Consider the following 20548-nt stretch of genomic DNA (forward strand, 5'->3'; position numbering starts at 1 on the left):
GCTGCCTGTTTGGGATGAGTATGTGTGCACGGCTGCCTGCCTTTCTGTATCCTTCTGTGTGCATGCGTGTGCTTGTGTGTGTATTTGGCTGGAAATACTATCTATGCTCTATTACACCAAGGCTCAAAAGACACAGAGACTTATCAGGGAGACATATCAAACTCTTGCCCTCAGTGGTATCGATTCCCTCAGCGTGGACCCAGTCGATCACCCGTGCCCTGGGTGAGTCCCGCTCCCCACAATGCTCAATTTCACCCCCGCCCATCACAAAGCCTGGCCATTTTGTATGACTACTAGTCATCATTTCTTACAATGGAAATTTAATTTGACATTCCCACGTTACCAGAGAGGTATTGATCCCATCCTGAATGGGCAGCACGCTGAAATCTTGTTCTGTTTTTTTATCTGTCTCGATATCATCTGCTGTCCAATCAGGTGGCATTTACATCTGTCTGATAGGCTGAGCCCCGTGCCGCCGGCTCTGCTATTTCCTTGAACTGCTAATGGCAGACTAGTGCGCAGATGGACTGATGTCGGCTCCTCGAGGAAAGCACCGAGGTCCATCAGTGATGCTGGGACTAAACAGCTGTCTCCTCTGCCTGCCAGGCAACCATCTTGTGTCAACACATACAAGGCTGCAATTTGTACACACAGATTTCTTACTTGTCCTTTCAAGAATATTATCTGTTGTTAAAAGAAGAGCGAGTGTGTTTTGATTTGAATGAGAAACGTTGAGGCCTCAAGGTAACAATGCACGGTGCTGATGAACTGAACCAGTCTCAACTTGGATCTTGCGACGTCAGTGAAATTTATACGAATGGTTGATGACAGACAGCCTGCCTGTCTTACCCACAACCACTCAGACTCAACACAATGCCATGAGCAGAAAACCTTTCGTAACCCTGACCTGGCCTTCAACCTGGCAAGCATCGAAAGTAAAAAAAACAAAAGCACTTTCACTCCTGACCCTATGGCTACATCCACACTAATGCGTTTAAAAAGAAAAGAAACGATTTCTGTCCACACGGGCGTTTCAGATTCGTTTTCGAAATGGTCCGTCCTAGGACGCCTGAAAAGGAATATCGCATATCACACTGGGCATGCTGGTGCCGGTGTAAACAGGAAGTAGATTGGTTGCTTATTTACAGAAAATACGACACAGTATTATAGTACTCTTCAATAATAAAAGGTCGTGCTTGATAATCTTCCTCTATATACTAAAACAGACACATTTTTAGAGTTTTATTTTTCAAACTTAGTTACAAGGCTGCAGGTCTTGCTCTATCTCTCTCACACACACACATCAAATATACTTTAAAATGAACAATTCACAGTTTACTACATTATGGGTCAATAAATTTGGTCAGCACACGTCTCACTTGTTTCCTGTTTTGTTGTTGTCTGTTCTCACACTCGTTGCTCTGTCGGATGGCTGAAGTCTCTGTTGCACTGCAGAGCATTTATGCTTTTGTTCCTTTACAGTTTCTGTGTGGACTTCACAATAGTTCTGCGTTGTGTGTCCATCGTCCATCCTCAAAGCCGCACACCGTGACTTCAAACGTCCGCTTTGTAGGGCTGATAATGCCGCTGGACATGCCGCTCGCTAATCTCTCCAATAACGGCTTGCTTGCTCCGCATGTCGGCAGTAGGAGAATTATAAAATGCAGACTTTAACTGCACAACAGCTGCTAGTATAGACAAGGTCAGCAATGCCTATAATCCGTTATCTATGTTGAATTAACCACTGGTCAATCAAGGCTGTTGTTGTTGTTTTCTTCCAGAAAAGGGTCATGTGATAGGGGCGTGACGAATCAGGGAAGAACACGTCGTGACTGCTACGACCCAATCAAGTAGCGAACGCGGGTGTCTACGTCATCGTTTTTTAAATTCGTGCGGTTTCGCCTGTCCACACAACTCCTTTGTTTTTGGTGCTCTAAAACCCCATATTAGTGTGGACACTCAGAGTAAACGAAGCAAAAGATGTGCATTTTAAAATGGAAACATAGTAGTGTGGATGTAGCCTATGTCAGTTTTGTAGATTTCCACGTCACTGATTTATTGAGACAATAGAAACAGAGAGTTGTGGCAGAGTAAAGTGGTTCTAGACCTCACCATGTAAAGGGTAGTATCCGCACTATGGCGTGTCACCTTGGCATAATTACAGACTGGGGGATTACATGCAGACCACAATTAGGCACTGAGATGGTATAGAGTGGGATTAGATTCCAGGATAATAGAAAACCCAGCCATGCTGCTCCAAAGGGTAATTTTACCCAAGCCCAAGTATAGGAATCTACCATCAACGCCTCGGGGGTGGGGAGTGGGGGGGGTGTGGGTTAAGGATGTGAGATATTTCTCATAGATTCTGAAGTTCATCCTCCTCATTTAGACCACACTAGGGGATATAGATCTCTCCCCTAACACCACCCAACCCAGTCTGGCTCGAGAGGACATCCTTTTAATTAAGACACAGTTGAATTCCCTTGCCTTTCGCAGACCGTCCAACATCCATCTTCCCTATATCTGTAAAGCAGCTCTCGCTCCCCTTCCAGATGTTCGTAATGAACTGACCCAGATTGCACTTCCTGCCCCCTTTCTAAATCGGCTGTAGAAACATGTGTGACATGATGTTGAGACACTTGGGCTGCATGTCAACAGTGTATATCATGGCAGCGTTGCCCCCAAAGCTCTTCCTGTCCCTGGCTCTCATGTGTCATCTTTACAGGGCAAATCCCTGCCCATGCGCTTTTTTTTTTTTTTCCTCCATCAGTGTCAGTGAAGCATAAAAGCATACAGAGAGTGCATGCTGTCAAATCTTCTTAGTGTGTGTGTGAGTGTGATTGTGAGAGTGTGTGTTTACACTATGAGAGTTCGGGATGTTTCAAAAGCCGGGGATTTACTCAGCTCAGAGTTCTTTTTCTGGCCGTAACATTTGTTTTACTATTGACAGGCAAAAAAATTGCCTGCGCTTTATTGCCACAACAACTTCTTCTGAACAGTTTCTCGGAAAGTTTTTGCAGCAAGCCCACATACTGCGACTTCCACACCTTCTGGAACACAAATGCAAGCACAGCAGCGCGACTATACCCCAAAACACTGGCAGAACACTTCAAAACAGACAAAGTGATGAAAGCCCCAGAAAAGATCAATCATTATATATCATTAGTGCTGTAAATATGTTGGTCCGTCTTCCCACTACTTTTTTTTCCTGCTGGCTGGCGCTCACTCTGTGTGTGTGAGCTGTGCCACATGCTGCGCAGGGCCTTTGCTAGGTATAAGAGCAGAGCGCTGTCATGTGTTGAATATATTTTTCCTCATTCTCCTCCATCCCCCTCTCTTTCATTAATCTATACAAAAAGAAAAGAAAGTCCACCCATGTTTTACGTTTACAACATGAGCTAAAATATGCAGTATTGATTGCTTTTGTCTTTAGTGACAACGGCTGTCGACCAAACAAATGTAGATAGAAGCAACTACAGCGTGTCTGCAGTGCAGTTAAACAGCCGGCTCTTTGATTTACAACGCTGCTCGTTGATGTTTTTTTATTCTCCTCCCGCTTGTCAATCAGACACCCCTCCTCTGTCGGGTTAACAATGCATGCATCAACTGTTTTTCCCATTTGACCTCATTCACGCACTCCTCTTTTTTTACCCCAGCTGTCTAGCAGTTACATCACTCATCCCTGATCCCCCTCCTTGTCCTTTCTCCAGATTATCCCCTGTTCCCTTCAGCTTCCTTCGTTAGGACCAACTCAACCTGTACCAGGAGTCTGTGAATGCTCGGCATTGTGGAACAGCACAGCCACCTAGCTACTCCATTAAATAGGCACTCACTTGATAGGAGATTTGTAGCCAATACCCTGATTTGCATTAGAGAAGGTAAGGAAGTGGTGTGGCTTGTTAAGGGGCCTGGTTGCCATTGATCGGTGTCCATGCTGTGAGCTGCATGTAATGAGAGCAGGGCGGCAGGGGAGGAGGAGGAAAAGGAAGTAGATCTGCATGTGTATGTTGTTGTCAGATTAAAATGGGGATCTATCCTAAATGTAAGTGAAATGCTAAAATCATTAGAAGGTAGAGGTAGAGAGCTGCTAATTGGTTTAAACAGGGAGAATGGCGACGCAAGGAAGGTGTGGGAGGTGTGGGCGGTGGCTGCCACTCATCTAATCAAACAAATCAATAGCATCCATAATAAGGAGTGGTCCGAGAGCTGTGTCCTCCAACACTTCGGCACGCCCCAAAGTCACAGCGCCTCGCACCCCGCATCACTTAGCCTGCTGAACCGGAGGCTGCCATTAAATATGAACCACGCATCACTCAGCCCTCTGCCCCAGCGTGCAACCACATGAAGGGTAAAAGAGCACAGCCTGATAATTTGCCCGCTCAGTGCTGAAGTTGCCCCCTACACCGAGCCGAGACCAAGTCTACAAAGAGAATTACAAAAGAGTGTATTTATAAAAGATTTACACCGAATGCAGCGAGAGGTGTTGGGAATCTTCTGTTGGAGTTAGAAATTACAATTAGCTGCTTATATTGTGTTACCTGGTAAGTTGTTAAACAACTTCAGGGGATTAATTTGTTTCACAACAGTAACAACAATAACTAAAAAAAATTTTCAAAAACAGGCTTCAACTTCGCATATTTTAGCAGCTACGCAAAATGAGCATCAGTGCCACTGAATTAATGCGTTTTCCTTGTTTTATATTGGGAGCTATACTCGCCTGCAAATTCAGAGACCCTGAGTGTAGGGGAAATAGATTCTTGTCTTTTGCCTTGGGGCACCTAAACGTGTCTTTTCAGATTTGGTGATGGCTAGGTCTATGATCATTCAAGCGCTTCAAATTACATCACGATGAGAAGGGGAAGGAGGTACATGGGAAAATGAAAAAAGAAAGAAAATGATATTCATTCTTCCCCCTTATCTACCTTATACATCAGTGCGTGAAGATAGGGCTGAGAATAAGTGATGAGCTCAGGCCCCCGTTCTGCCACACGTTTGCGTAGAGCTGGGAGTCGTGTCTGTCATCCAGGTGTTGCAGCGTCCTATAGAAGAGCAGTTTAACACCTGCAGAAGCCTTTTTTTTTTTTTCTTCTCATATCAGCCTGGAGAGGCTCGTCATCATCACTGCACGACATGTACTGTTTTGTGAAATGTGACGTGTCTTGTGTTCAAGTGCAGCGCTTGTGTGGCGCAGAGGTCATCAAACCATGATGCGTCACAAATACAAACGCACACACACACACACACACACACACACTCACAGGTACACAAGCTGACAGACAGGCGATGAAGAGCACACACACAATGAAAAGCACACACACACAAACTCCCAGTCAATCACAGATACAAACACATGGGAGCACTTAAACACGCAAGGCAGGCCAAGGTTAGCGGGGGTCAGCAGGTCATCGCGAGGGGAGGGTGTGTGCGGTGGGGGGGGGGGGGGGGGGGGGTTTATAGTACCGCAGTCATATGAACACATCAGAGGAAATCTGAAAGGCCATTAAAACGCCTGCTTTTATGGGTGTAATAATCCCTCTCTTCTGCCTGGGAGTGCAGCCATAGCTCCAATGACCATCCAGATTAAGTGGGAGGTCTGACAGGAGGCAAGCTATCAGCTAATGCAGGGGAGCTCTGAGAGCCCAGCAGGACCACAAACATCCCATAATGCCAGGGCTGTTCATACAAGTCTCAGTGAGGTGTTTGCTGCAGAGCTGAACACATACAGCGAGCTCGGGGAAGTGCTTTGACAGCGACGCCGTGTTCGGCGTTTTATCCCGGTTGAAGTATTTGAATGTGAAATTATGACCAGCAGGTTCGAATGGCAGCTGTAATTTGAGGCTATTCAGGCAACGCAAATGCAGCCTTTTATTTTGTAATTGTACCCTTGACACACCTCTTCTTTTCAGCTCGCAGCTTAAGATAATGTTCAATACGTGTTTTCATTTTCTTTTTCTTTTTTTAATCTCCAACAAAAACTCTTTACTGTGCAGTGACTTCTAAAAGTCTTCAGCCCATCAAGATCAGCAGACTGTTGATATCTTATCGCCGAGCTTATCTTTCCGGCCGATTTAATTCTATTTGGTTTCCGTCGGTATGTCTGAGTCTTCAGCTGCGACCAGTTGACGTCATAGTCGGAACATTGTTTGAAATTAATAAGAGCACAGAGCCCAAACAAAATGTTGCTGTTCACACAACCATGAAGCTCACTGTAGAGATTAAGACACTCTGCACAGTTTAGGTATCACAGCTTCAACCTTTCCTTATTTATTCATTTATTATCTACAAAGGGTGAACACAATAATATCTTGTGCAGCTTATAATTTAGCGTGCGTCACATTGTGGCTGTTGCAAAGAAAGTCTGTGGGCTTTGCTGTTGTTTTGTTCTTAATTACGTCGAAAAATGTTCATGTTATTTTGTCCTCATATACATACAAGGGAGAGACAAATTAAGACTTGTGAGATGTCTGAAAGGTTTCTAGATCATCAGCTTCACTCTGGCATGACTCATCATAGAACCATTGTGTTGGATCATATTGAACAGTTAAAAGCTGAACCACCTAAAATGTTCCCCACCTACAGAAAACGTCAGCAATGATCACATCTCCGTTTTTCGGAAAACACAGCAGCGCAGCACTCAGGAACCATTATGAAGTGGATCTGACTACAGTGCATCACACGGCGTCCCAGTAAGCCTCGGTACAAATGCAGCAGGGTAACCTGGTATCCCTCACCACATTGAGCAGCAGAGACCGAGCTCAGATCACTCTCTCCTCTACAGCTCAGGGCAGGACTTCAAAGCCTGCATGCAGCCCAGAGTTCAGCAGCGGTGGTAGAAATTGTTCAAAGGAATGTAGCCTGTTTACTATTGACTTTGCAACAATTACCCAAGCATATGTGTGTGTAATTAGATAAGGCAGCCAGTTGTTCTCTAATGCGGCAAATCAAATTAACTAAAGATGCCACATTGATTTCTTTGTGTTCCCTAAATTATTCATCTTCACTTGCTCTGAACCAGCCAGCCACCAAAGAGCTTTTCTAACTCCTCCACACCACCGCTCCTTTGCTCCCTGCACACACTGATTGTTTGGTGAGATCCATCCATGTACCTTTTCAATATTTTTGCTGGAACAATTGGGCAAATAGACCCGCCTGAAAAGAGAGCATTTGCAGTGTTATGGAAATGCCCAGAATTCCCATTAACTGAGATTGCTCTGACCCCCATCATTGTTGTTATTTGCGTGTATGTAAACTTGTGTGACAAAAAGAGAGGGGGAGAACATTTGCATTCTGTGTGTGTGTGTGTGTGTGTGTGTGTGTGTGTGTGTGTGTGTGTGTGTGTGTGTGTGTGTGTGTGTGTGTGTGTGTGTGTGTGTGTGTGTGTGTGTGTGTGTGTGTGTGTGTGTGACAGCATGCACAAAACCGCTGTGAAAATTCATGAAGCACGCAGGCTGCAGACAACCACGTCTCAGGCTGCTCCATTGACGTCCTGTTCTCTGGCATGTTGCACACGGGGAGATCAATATGACCTTACCTCCACCACCCACTCCTTTGAAACTTAATTACTGATATTCAGCTACAAAGTCATCATAGCCTGGCTGTCAATATTCATTGGGGATCATTACGGGCCTAATAAAAGAGGTTATTTATGGGCTGCTCTGCTGACACCGGCCCAGGTCCAGGGATTCAGCTCTAGCCATCTCAATTTGTTTTACCTATTCTCTCTCTTTATATCTCTCTCTCTCTTTATATCTCTCTCTCTCTTTCTCTCTCTCTCTCTCTCTCTCTCTCTCTCTCTCTCTCTCTCTCTCTCAAGCACTGACCTGGAAAAGAAAAAAAATGACAGCAGAGGAGCGAACAGAGGATGGAGGGTGAATTCTTCTGGCATGGCTTTTAATTCTCTTGGCGGTGTTTAGAGGTTTTTCAGCCCGTGCCAAAAAAACACTGTAGGCGCCACATCCCTAAACCCCGAATTGAATTTGAACTTTGCTTGCAACTGACATCGCAATCAGACCCACAAAGGGATATTTCATGACATTTAGAGAAATGTTGCAAAGACCCTTTCCTCCTTGCAACAATACAGTCTTAACTTCTCGGTTCCAACATCAATTCTTGTGTTTTCAAGGCCGCAGCGCTATTCTTCTGTTTCTTTTGCAGAAAGTAATTTCCTCAGTACCAAAGGCTATAGCAATGAGTCGCAGAACTCCCACTCCCGACATTGTATGGCAACAAGGCAACATGGAGTTGTGTGATTGTGGGACCCTGCTATATGTTAATTCTTCAATAAATCAATAACTTCACTGTAATTGAAATGGTTGGCCATCCGGTGTTGAGGCAACGTGTCAAAGAACTGAAAAGTGGAACAGTGAACTCTGTAGATCAAAAGCAGTACTGCATCCAGAAAATATCTCTCGCGTTCTCTCTCTCTCTTTCTCTCCTTCTCTCTCGCTCTCTCTCGCTCAGTCTCACACACTCTCACACATCCCTTTTGTCTCTCGCTTTCAGTCTCACATATACACAAACATCCTCAAATGCAAGCACACACACTCCTCTGCAGTTCCCTCTTAGTGTCTTGATTAATATGGTCCACTTTAAATCAGTACACTGGATGCCAATGCACACTGTGCTGCCTTCCCTAAGCAATTAGCAGAGGGGCTCCACCAGCATTGGATTATCAACAACAAGATGCCTCCTGACGCGAGCCCTAAAGCCTGCTGACTTATTCATATGTGTTTACTTTAAAAGCCTCTGCCCTGGTTTTTGTGGGTGGGCTGCATCAGAACTGAATTTAGAACAACATCTGGGGTGAGAGGATAGGAGAGGATGAGACCGACATTGAGACACATTATGCCCACGCAGAGGTCACTGAAAGAGGATTGGGTCGGGCCGTATGGAGATCTTGTGGTACAAACAAAAATGTTATTGGGAAAATAAATTGAAATCAGTGTCTGTTGATGCAGCGACAGAAAGTGTACCATACACATCTTGATCAATTATTACCTGCAGCCTGTTAGTTGCTGTTGTGAGTTTGTGCTTTCGCCAAGCATGATCAATAAATTCTCCAGTGGTGTCTGAACCCTCTTTCTCACCAAAAATTGAAGCTGACAGACACTGTTATGTTTTGTTTTGAGTATTTTTTATGCGCTTCATATTCCCACATGAATGTGGGAGCATGAATAAATAAACGTACTGTCAGAATCTCATTTAACACTTTATCATGTCTGTCAACTCTCTTTCTGTAGGGATCCCAACAAGCCAGTACCCCAAGACACCAAGTTCATCCACACCAAGGCCAACCGCTTTGAGGAGGTGGCCTGGTCCAAGTACAACCCCCAGGACCAGCTCTACCTGCATATCGGCCTGAAGCCACGCGTGCGGGACCACTACCGCGCCACCAAAGTGGCCTTCTGGAAACACCTAGTGCCCCACCTGTACAACCTCCACGACATGTTCCACTACACCTCCACCACCACCAAAGTGCCCCCGCCGGAGACCACCCAGAACACCTTGTCCACCAAGGGAAACGGGAAAACCTGGCCGTTCAACACCAAGCGGCCTCCCATGTCCCCGGCCTACAACAGTGAGGACAAAGACTCTTGGGGTGACGACGAGGAGACGGGGCCACTAGTGGTGGAGAACCAGCGGGATTATTCCACAGAGCTCAGCGTCACTATCGCTGTGGGAGCCTCGCTGCTGTTCCTCAATGTGCTGGCTTTCGCAGCCCTCTACTACCGCAAGGACAAGCGGCGGCAGGACTCCGGCCACGGGCAGCCCAGCCCGCAACGCCAGACCACCTCCAACGACATTGGCCACCACGCGCCCGAGGAGGAGATCATGTCGCTGCAGATGAACCAGACGCACCATGAGTGCGAGCCGGGGAACAGCAACGAGGGGGCACTGCGCTTGGCCTCGTTGCCCGACTACACGCTCACTCTGCGGCGCTCTCCGGACGACATTCCCCTCATGACCCCCAACACCATCACCATGATCCCCAATTCCCTGGTGGGTATGCCCAATCTGCACCCCTACAACACCTTCACAACCGGCTTCAACTCCACCGGCCTGCCGCACTCCCACTCAACCACCCGCGTATAGCTTTAAGGAGGCCAGGGGCAGCCGGCTCAGGCGGGGGAGGAGGAGGAGGAGGAGGAGGAGGAGGAGGAGGAGGAGGAGGAGGAGGAGGAGGAGGAGGAGGAGGAGGAGGAGGAGGCGGCGGCGGTGGTGGTGGTGGAGGAGGAGAAGCAGGATGAACGAACGGAGGAGAGGATTGTGTTTTATAAATATCACAGGGAGGGGGAGGGGCGGGGAAGGACATGAGTCGGATTAAAACGTGAAGAGATTTAACTAGACTTTTACTACGAGGAGAGTTGCTGAGAGCTCTCTATGGATGTCAAGTTGTGCAGAGCTGCCAAAATCAAACTGCTTCCCTTCTCCTGATCGGGGGAGGGGGTCTTTCTGCAGTGTTTTTTTCTAAAATAATCATTTTAAAAGCCTTTTTAAGCAGACTAAGGAGATATCAACACTTATCTTGAATTCATAACAAAAACAAAGAGAAGTGCTTTTTATTTCCCATCCCTTCCTCCTGCGGGGGACACATCTCGAACAATGGCCTCTACGTCAATATTCGCAAATGTTTTTAATTGCTTCTTTGTTTTGTTTTACGTTTCAATGCCTTACAAAGCTTGTTCTTTTTTGTCATTATTTCTATTCCCTGAGACTATTCCAAGTGGAGTGTGTTAGAAACCGATATGACTCAAAGATGAGAGACTGAATCCAGGATGGGAACCTAGAGGATATGCAGATGTAGAGATTTTAAACCCATTTTGAGCAACTCATTTTTTTCTTTCTGTTGCGTACCAACACAACAGCCACACAAATGGTGTTATCTTTTCTTTTTTCTTTTTCTTTTTTTTATCTCGTATAGAAATGATTTGTCTGGGACAGCTCTTGCCGGGAGATGAGAAGGCAGAGATAAATACTATGTTACTGTGATTGTTTTGTTAAGAAAAAAGTGCATCTTTTACAGCCAATTTATCTGTTAAGCTATCTGATATCTCCACAAAGTGTGCACGTACACATGCTGCTTAGAGCACCTGTGTGTTTGTGTGCATGTGAAAATGATTTCTCGTTCCTTGCAGCGCAAGCGTGGTAAAGAGGCCAAGATAAAGGAAGAGACTCATTGTCGGAACTTGCAAAAGCAAGAGTGGCTAGCGAGCGAGCGAGCGAGCGAGCGAGCGAGTGTGTGTGAGTGTGAGAGAGAGTGTGTGTGTGTGTGTGTGTGTGTGTGTGTCTGTCGCTGCACCTGTTTTTTTGTTTGTAGGTTGTATAATGTGGTTTTTTTGGGAGTGGGGGGGTGGTGGGGGGTGGGGGCTGAGTACTTTCTCATGTTGTTGATTTTTCGTTCACCACCAGTAGTGTTTCTGCTGCGTCTCTGGGTGTATGTCTTCGCGAAATAGCACTTTCGTTATTTTCAAAGTTATATATGTCTAATTTTGCTTAAAGGTTACAAAATAAATATATTATTTTACGTGTAAGAGAAAAAAAAATAGCTAAAGATTCAACTGAACTAACTGACATGATTCCATTGACTTTGTAAGAGTTCCTCTTCAAAAGCAGACAGTGGCCTGTTTGCACTGAATAAACCTCCATCAGTGCACACTTGTATTTCTTTGAATATATATATAAATATGGGCATACATACATATATGTATAGGGCTCCCACTTAAAAAACAATTAAAACAATGTTCAGACTGCAAAGCACCAACACAAATAATTTCTATGTATTGTTGTTGTCATTTGAAACATCCTACGCCAAGACTTCTCCAGGTGTCTTTGTAAGAGCTCTATATGTATATTTATGTATAAAATATTTAATATTTATTTATGTATACCAGATGCATACATGCTGATTGTGCCATGTGCCAAATTAAAACTGTAAAAAATGAATAATATAAAGTTTTACAAAACTTTTTTCTCTTCTTGATCAAAGTTATTTTCCATCCCTTTTATGACTTTTTATTATTTCCATTTTGAATGAGTTAAAAAGAAACATTCTTGCAGCAAGTGCAAGTCTCCCCCCCAGGACTTCCTCTCTACCTCCCCCTCCCTCTCTCCTCTCCTCCTCCCCCTCCCTCTCTCCTCTTCACTTGCTGAAACCTTTGAGAAAAACAGGCTAACAGCTTGGGGCCTATCTGCGTGCATAACTCCAGATTTTACTGTAATTCATGCAAAGTAGTGCTGCAGCAATGGGAGATTGTGAAAAGATTGCCTTGATGTACTCATATTGCATCCTATTATATTTTATTCTCGGGGACAAAACTGGAGTTATTGATTCTGCGAGTAAAACTGACAATTTTCATTAAGTGTCTTGGCGTAGCACAGATTGTCTCCTGTCCGACAGCGAAGTGCAGTAATGCGACCTGACCGGTGATCCTAGATCAGTGTTTCAATCCTTAGATAGCTCATGCACGTAGACCGCAACATTTTTATGAAGTATTCCATTACAACTTCCCCTAGTATTTAATGATTGGAGATGCAGCAGAGCGAGAAGCACAGGCTGGTCAGCTCATCACTGATCCTGCCAGTCGCAGAAAGAGAGAAGGGGTTATGTGAGGGAAATTGCTCGGAGACTGATCCATGTGAGTCATCTTGTTCCTGCTCATCGTGCCTTATATGGGTCTCACCTCTTAATCAGCCACCGTCTTCAGCTGAGCATCAGCCGCTAAGAAATAAACAGGCTGGTGTCTACCTGGAGCTGTCTCACACATACAGAAACATGTAATGATGTCTCTGTGATTGTGGCTACGCAAGAAGAAGGCTATGCAAATAGTTCCACTTGTTAGCGGAAATAATCGTAAATACGTGGTTTTCCGGCATGATATGAACAAACATTGTCGATGGCATTTTGAGGAGGAAAAAATATTTTTTAAATGCTCTTGACTGACAGATTTGAACCTTTCTAATTGGAATGTGTCCTTAAAGATTTGATTCACCTAAATTACTCAAAAACATAAAAAAATGTAAACGTACCTGTTGTGACATCTGACCATGCAGAAAGTTTTGTTTTTTTAATTCGTCAAGCTTTTAAGAAATATGTCTCTTTCAGCAGCCTCCTCAATACAATGGAAGTTGAAGGAATTTTGCTTGTGCTGCTCACAGCATTGAAATATGACATTTAACAAAAGAAAAAAAAAACCTTTCTAAAACACATTCCTCTGACTGTTTGAGGTACTTTTTCTTTGGTTGAAAATAGTTCCAATAAAAACTGTTCACAGTGAGGTCTGTGGATTACTCAGAGACTCAAGGACATTGTTTTCAGAAAAACAAGTTACCGTTGAATTCTTTAAAGGTGCTGCAATCATTATTTTTTTAACTAACAAAGGTTCAAATGACTCATGTGTGTCATGGGGACAAACCCACACATAGTTATCTCTGCAGCTCTGCAGAGCAGTCGGCCATCTTTTAGCTCATTGTTTTGGTTTATGGGTGGCAACTTTACTTCAACCTTTGGTTCCTTTCACTGCTCTCATTGTTTCATTTCAAGACACAGCAGGCTTTCAGCAAAAAAAGCCACTAATCCACTGCACGCTACCTGACCAACACCAAACAGCAGACGGACAATATCGGTGTGAGTGAGTGAATAGAGCTCCTGGATGTGCAAATACGCAACTGTTTGCTAACAAGTAAACTTTATCAACTTAAAGGATGATAATATGTCAGTGTTGTGTGGCTCAAAAAATCAATTGAGTTTAGATATTTAAAAGAATGTTGTGCTGTTTGCACCACAAACAAGATGTCATCTTGCCATTCAATTCATTATTGATTCCTTCTTTTATTGTTGTTAAAGACAGAATATGAATCAAAGTAGTCCCCTCTTCTGATCCGTCTGCCGTGGTGGGAGGTCAGTTTCCATTGGCTCCAACTCACACACACACACACATACTGTGGCACAGGGCTAAAATTGAGTGGCGGAGTTGAGAGTGAAGTATCAAAGGGAAGAAATGTCATGAGAGGGCAACTCATTTTTTGCCATGTCATTTTCCCATATGCTGTCAAAGCAGACAGATTTCACTGGGTATTGGCAGGGTTAGACCCGGTGGCCTCGGGGACACGGTCTGGGATACATGGCCCTGTGAAGAGCCACATAAAGTGCCTGACCAAAGGGGAAGACCATGTAAAGTGCAGTGGTGTGGTGCAGTGAGAGAAAACGGGGTCGAACTCCTTGAGCAATCAGACACCTGAAGGCTGGATGAAATCAGACCAAACCTCCTATGACAAGAAGCACCACAAGTAGGGGAAATAGGACAGTTTTCCACAGTCGGGAAATAGGACACTTTTCCACAGTCGAGATTTATTTGCAGTTCAGTGAGTGTGTTTCGAAAGTGACATCATTCAGGGATTGGCTGGAATACCCCGATGGGGTTTGTGACTGCCTCCTGCCTCGACAGCATGGAAGACAAACCCAGCCTAGGAAATGGATGTGCCAAATTACACAGTGCCACCCGCTGGGAGAGAAATGCAGGTGTGTGTGCGTGTGTGTGTGTGTGTGTGTGTGTGTGTGTGTGTGTGTGTGTGTGTGTGTGTGTGTGTGTGTGCAGAAATTGAGAATTTTATTTCTACCGCGGCGAACGTGCTGTTACCTATATTTCCTCTCACTCACCCTCATTGCTCTCTCTTCCTGCGTCTCATTCGTCTTTACTCTCTCCTTCCTCTTTCATGCAGTTTTTTATTTATTTTTTATCCTTCCTCATCCAAAATGCAATCTGAGCAGCTCTACCTCTGTCTCACACGGAAACGACTGGCCCATTTTCCTTTTCTCCTGCTTTGTAAGTGCCATAATGTGGACTCCCTGCTCATTTCCAATCATTTAAGGCCTCATTTTGTTGAGTTACTACGCTTCTCTGCTGACTAAGACGCTAAATAAGATTACTTATTGGGAAGCCAAGTAGAACCAAAACTCTTGTAGTTCAAATGTAAATAGCCTGTTTTTCTCCAGAGGGAAATCATTCTGCTTTCTGTCAAAACATCAATAATCTATTATTTCCATTTTTTTCTTTTGTACCCACAGAGCATAGACAAATCACTGGCATATGTTCAGGACTTCATAACAAGAGCCAACCTGCACTGGAGCTTTTTTGGTGGCATCAAACCCAGATACTCTAACACATTTCTCACCAGAAACTAGGACTGATACAACAAAACCATTGGTGTTTGAGCCCAAATACATCATGATAAATCTCTGTTATCTCAGTGTCATTGTACAGATTACTAAAGATGCCCTGTTACTTCTATGTTTGTGTCCATAGAATGTATTTATAATCTCGCAAACTGGAGTAATCAAAAATAAAATATCTATTCTTTCTGTATCTTATTGTGGTTCTCATGAATATAGAACATGACATTCACTTTCACTGGGCGGCGTGAGACCAGGAAGTTTGGCGCTGATAATAGTGGTTTTGTATATTTTTCATCCAACAAAATGATTATAGAGAGTGTTTTGCAATCCAAGAGAGCGTCTTTGTAAGTATTGTATTTGAGTGCTCTGTTCCTCCAAAAAAAAAAAATCACACAGCTTTTGCATTAAAGGATAAGACTGGCATATTTTATCTTTTATTTTATTATCAACAAATCCCCTAACAGATCCAATGTGTCCTGCTAACAAGACTTCACAGCCAGAGGTAGGGTATACAGCTGTGCCATTGAACTCATTGCAGTCCAAAAACTAATAAAAAGACAGAATAAAGGTCCAGACTGGTGACATATTCTTTGATTACAGTGAATAAAGACAGTGTAGCTCTTTCCTCACAGCTCGTCAAACTAGCAAAGCAAAGAGCCACATCCCCCTGCATGCTCAGTCTGCCCAACACGGAGCTTCTGTCCAGAAAAGATGCTGCTGCAGAGTTGTGTCAAAGTAAACTAGATTATCACCCAACGGCGAGGCTGTTTTATATGTTTTTAATGGTTTTTGGATGGCGATGGAGATCTGTGGCACAGAGGCATAAGCTACAAGCTGTGGCTGCACAGACAGCACTTGTTAGCAGGATAAATTCATTGCTGTTTTGTTCTTTTAATGGGATCTGTTGGTAAAAAATAAAAAAGATGAAGTAACACCAACTTGGTCCTTTACCGCAGCTTTGGGTGCAACAAACTGTAGCAGCATTGTAAGAGTGCAACAAGCTCGAGTGTAATGTACTATTCAACAGTAAAAAGGGCTGGTTTGTTTTTTATGGAGGTCTAGTAAAGAACAACGGCAGCCCATAGTTCATCTGGTACAAGCAGTCCCACCTGCAACCGGCCTAAAGCTGCCTGTCGACTACATAATGATCTGCCCTCTGCAAGATGGATGGCCTGGAGATACCACTGAGGCTGCTGAGACTAACACCTTCACGCTCTAAGTGTGTGTGTGTGTGAGAGAGAGAAGTAACAACAAGCAGGAAACGAGCACATTTTAAGCATCTACATGGTATCTATTGTTTCCTGTCCAGAAAACCCTGTTACCACAAGATGCTGTTTGACGGCTAATTTTTCCTGTTCGTCCAGGTTCCAGCGGGATCGGAGAAGAAGTTTCACGGCAAGATTCACAACTTCGAGAGTGTTTCATTCCTTCACTAACTGCTCTCATTATTCACAGCATTATCTTGCAGATGCAGAGCTATTTTGAAAAGTCGTTCCTAGCCAGCGGAGCCCGGACCCAAGCCTCTATCTCTTCGTTGCATCAGCTGGAGTTCACCATCAGATGGCAGTCCACTAATGCCTTTCTCAGATGTGGCTTACTGGTGGCAGGGGAAGGTTGCGTCAGTGGACCTCTCGTGTATGAACTCACCAGCCTTTGGTGCTCCAGCACAGACTACAGAGGACTCCCAGAGGACTTCCCGAAAGTATCTTATCACTTAGATCACATTACAATGACTTTCAGTGGCACCAATTTGATCTTAAGTGCTAATCCAGGCTACCAGGCTTTTCACAGATCTTTCAGATCAAATGCACTGTGAGTTTCACATCAATATCTGAGCTTACTCCCTAAAAAAATCGGCACCATTTTTTTATGTGAAAACTACTGGAAACATCCTTTGAAGTTAAGCTTATTTTTGCCCCAAGAGGCAGAGACATTCATTCGTCAGTTATGCCTAAATGTTAGTCCTGTGAAGTGAATTCTCCAATTTTTTCTGACAAATTGAATAGATGATTGCGTGGTCATTTTTTAACCCAAATAGACCCAGATATTGTTAAAACTTAATCACAAAGTTTAATAAATGTCTGACCTCATGAAACTTTTACAAATTTTCTTTTTTTCCCATCAGCAACAATTTTGCTGATGGGAATCTAATTTGAAGCCCACCGCGTCTAAAAATGCAGGTCCGTTTGCCTTCAGTGTTCAACGAATACATTTCACATCCTCTGCCTTGAAATAGATTTAGAGTAGCTGTTATGTTATTAGTTGTGGTATAAAAATGACAGCTAATCAATAAGAAAGAAGTATCATCTCAACCACAAAAGATTTTTTTTTTTTTGCACCATTATAAAACTTGTTCACAGCTGTAAAGACGCACCGAGACGTCTTTGTTTGCCTGACAGTTTACTATCTTGGTACAATACAATAAAGAACATCGTTATTCTGCCCACTAGGTACTGTAGCACATGGCATTTGTAAAAGCTATGTTCACTGTCACTTCCATTCACACGTTCGTATCTTCTCACAGCTTGATTTCACTCCCTATTCTCACCAGTCTTCAATATATAACGAGAGCTTAAATTGAACACTATTCAAAAATACAGAGGCTCCATAATCCAAGAATGTAGTTATAAACAATATTTGAGCTCTTTGATAAACTCTGTGTTGTTGGCTTGACTCAGTAATGAATTCGAGTAAATTGCCTGTCTGAGTTGAAAGAGGAAGGGTGAAGTGGCGTCAAGAAATCCCCAGTCAGCAGTGATGTAATGGCTCATTTGAAGTCCAGTGAAGGCTGGATGAGTCACATTCTTCGAGACTGAACTCCTCTGAAAGTAATTATACTGGTTTCCTGTTTTATACAATGAAGTCTGGAGAGTAAGAGACCAAAACAGGAAATTAGATGGGCTACATGTACAGACTGACAGCAACCACAAAAATCCAAATAAGCCATTAATATGTTTCCATTGCCCTTTAAAATGAGGGAGTAGTGATTAACTTCTCTTGAATGAGTTGAGTATTGGCTTATAGATCTATTTCATTTCATGATCCACAGAGGACTTGAAGTTATTAATGTTTCCTGATGCTTTGAAAGTTCTTTATTTTACAACAGTCAATATGCTTAATTATGATACGTTTACAAACACAAGATGCTAATTTTGCATCCTTAAGATAAACTTTTTAATTAGTATACAAATATCAATTAAAATGAAGCACGTCAAAAACTGCTACGCCTGCTATGTTACAGACCAACCAACCAACCAACCAACCAACCTACGCGCCACAAGCATGGCTGAAAAATGTAACTTTACAAGACCGTTGTAGTCGTTTACTGCCCTGTTATGTCATGAAATTAAAATAACTGAGAAATGGTTTTACAGTATTTGCGGCTTACATGAATAACTGGGAACATGACTTTGAAGTGGTGTCATATGAGAGTTGATATTGTGCAAGAATAACAAAGCAGTGATCAGAATCCTTGATCCGGGCTCAGGGACTGGCCTCAGTTATGTAAGACCCAGTCTGACAATTCAGTGTGTGTGTGTTTGTGTTGGTGGTTAAGTTGCGTGTATATGTGTGTGTGTGTGTGTGTGTGTGTGTGTGTGTGTGTGTGTGTGTGTGTGTGTGTGTGTTGGGCGGTTGAGCCAGCTAATTCCATGGGAGAGCGTTGTTAGCCTGGACCATTTGGGGATCTCTCAGGAGAGAGGCGTTGCTCTGTTCTCTCATCAGGCAGATGACAGAAGACTGCGTGCTCTGCATGCTGCACTCATCTAGGCCACGATAGCTTCACTGCACAGGCCATATCTCTGCTTCATTTACTCATTGTCTGATAATAACAAGTGTCTCTATTCTGATATACTCAATTACATCTTCATTAGCCTGCTAACTAACTTAAAACAAACCAGCGTTGTGTGTGGAGATTTTAAGTCGATGTGACATTTATTACCAAGATGCCTGAGTCTGTGTAGGTGCGGGCCGAAAGGGGCGTAACACGATATTTAGTATGTCTTCATCTACTCTCAAGACCATTCACTGTCTCGTCATAACATTAATTCATTCCAATTTATCAGCTAATGAGCTCAGTTCATTCCTCATTTACTCTGTTATCTAAACAAGTGGCTGACATGTTGGCCTCTTACTTTGGTGCCCTGCCAATCAAATAGCGTTCTCATAGTAATTAGCTAAACAATGGGGGAGTTCAGAATCAGATCCCAATGAAGAGCAATCTAGTGAAAGCAGCATAATTGGCAGCCGGCGAGTTTTTCGCGTACAATGAAATGAGTGTGAATAAGAGCAGGGAAGTGCGGCAGCAATGTCGAGTGCCAGACCGATTACAGAGCTGCAAATCTTGCACAAACCACCATGGGACACACAAAGGGAGAATTCCAATCAAATGCCTTTTAGTTTCATCTGTACTACACCGTCACGTTTCCTGCATTCTTGCGTTCTCTCTCCGAAAAACAGGATGTGCCCTTCGTTTGTGAGGGAAGTCCCATCATGTCAAAGCAAACTTTGTTTGTTACCATGCGGAACAGCTGTGGCCTCAATCAGTCATCCTTCGCCTTTCTCTAAGTGGAACAGACAACACAGGAGGAGCAGGTTACTTTATACCACCCCTGTGTATTTCCCCATTGTTTGAACACTCTCATTTTCCCTTTTGGTCTCTCTCTGTCCCAATGAGTCCTCTTTGCTTTACAGTAATGTCAAATTTTGTAGCTCTTTTGCTTCCACCACTGTACCCTTCTCTCCCCAAACCTGCGCCAACTCTCAGTCCCAGTCACCGGGGTTAAATAGTTGGCTTGAGTTCAGAGCAGTGAACTCTCTGTACAAAGTGTCTTTTAATGAGACAGAAAGAGACAGGAAACAGTCTCTTAAATGTCCAGCCTTCCTTCCTTTGGCCGCCGCCACTGACACAAAGTCAAAAAGCAGGTCCATCCAAGCAGTCTAACTGTAATATAGGTGACGGGCCGTATCAACCACCTCTCCAGGGATTTTTAAGGAGAAACGATGACAATTTAATATACTGCTGGTTCGTGACATCTCTGTTTCTAGGAGGGCAATACTTTCCCTTGACGCTCAACACCCTGAAACCAGAGTCGTGTGTGTGATGAGAATAAACTGTGCAGCTAAATACTTCAGAGATTGTTTACTGTCGATTGTAGTTCCTCATTCGACCACATCCTGAAGAGAAATCTGGCAGCTCTTTAGCAGATGAAAAATAATTTTGCATACTTCAGCTGGATTATGCAGCACATGTCGCTTAATGTAAAATCACAAAGTCACAAGTGAAAAATCACACCTCACAACCACAACACGCCTCGGCCCCGTCTGTTTCTCTAAGCAGTGTTGCTCTGACAACAGGGAGGAGGCACCTGTAAATGG

The 20548-nt window shown here is 43.7% G+C and overlaps 1 protein-coding gene across 5 annotated transcripts in view; it reads left to right on the forward strand.

Annotated features, from left to right (window-relative positions):
- The window catches only part of nlgn3a (neuroligin 3a), a gene marked incomplete at both ends in the record, with an annotated part of 91377 nt that extends 81285 nt beyond the window's left edge, over nucleotides 1-10092 (forward strand). For all 5 annotated transcript variants that reach the window (XM_079167994.1, XM_079167995.1, XM_079167996.1 and 2 more), the window contains one exon: nucleotides 9240-10092. In XM_079167994.1, the coding sequence (XP_079024120.1) occupies nucleotides 9240-10092 (853 nt within the window). The remainder of the gene's footprint in view (nucleotides 1-9239) is intronic.
- Between the last annotated feature and the right edge of the window lie 10456 nt (nucleotides 10093-20548).

Source organism: Pholis gunnellus, assembly GCF_910591455.1.
Source record: "Pholis gunnellus genome assembly, chromosome: 10".
NCBI classification, from domain to species: domain Eukaryota; kingdom Metazoa; phylum Chordata; class Actinopteri; order Perciformes; family Pholidae; genus Pholis; species Pholis gunnellus.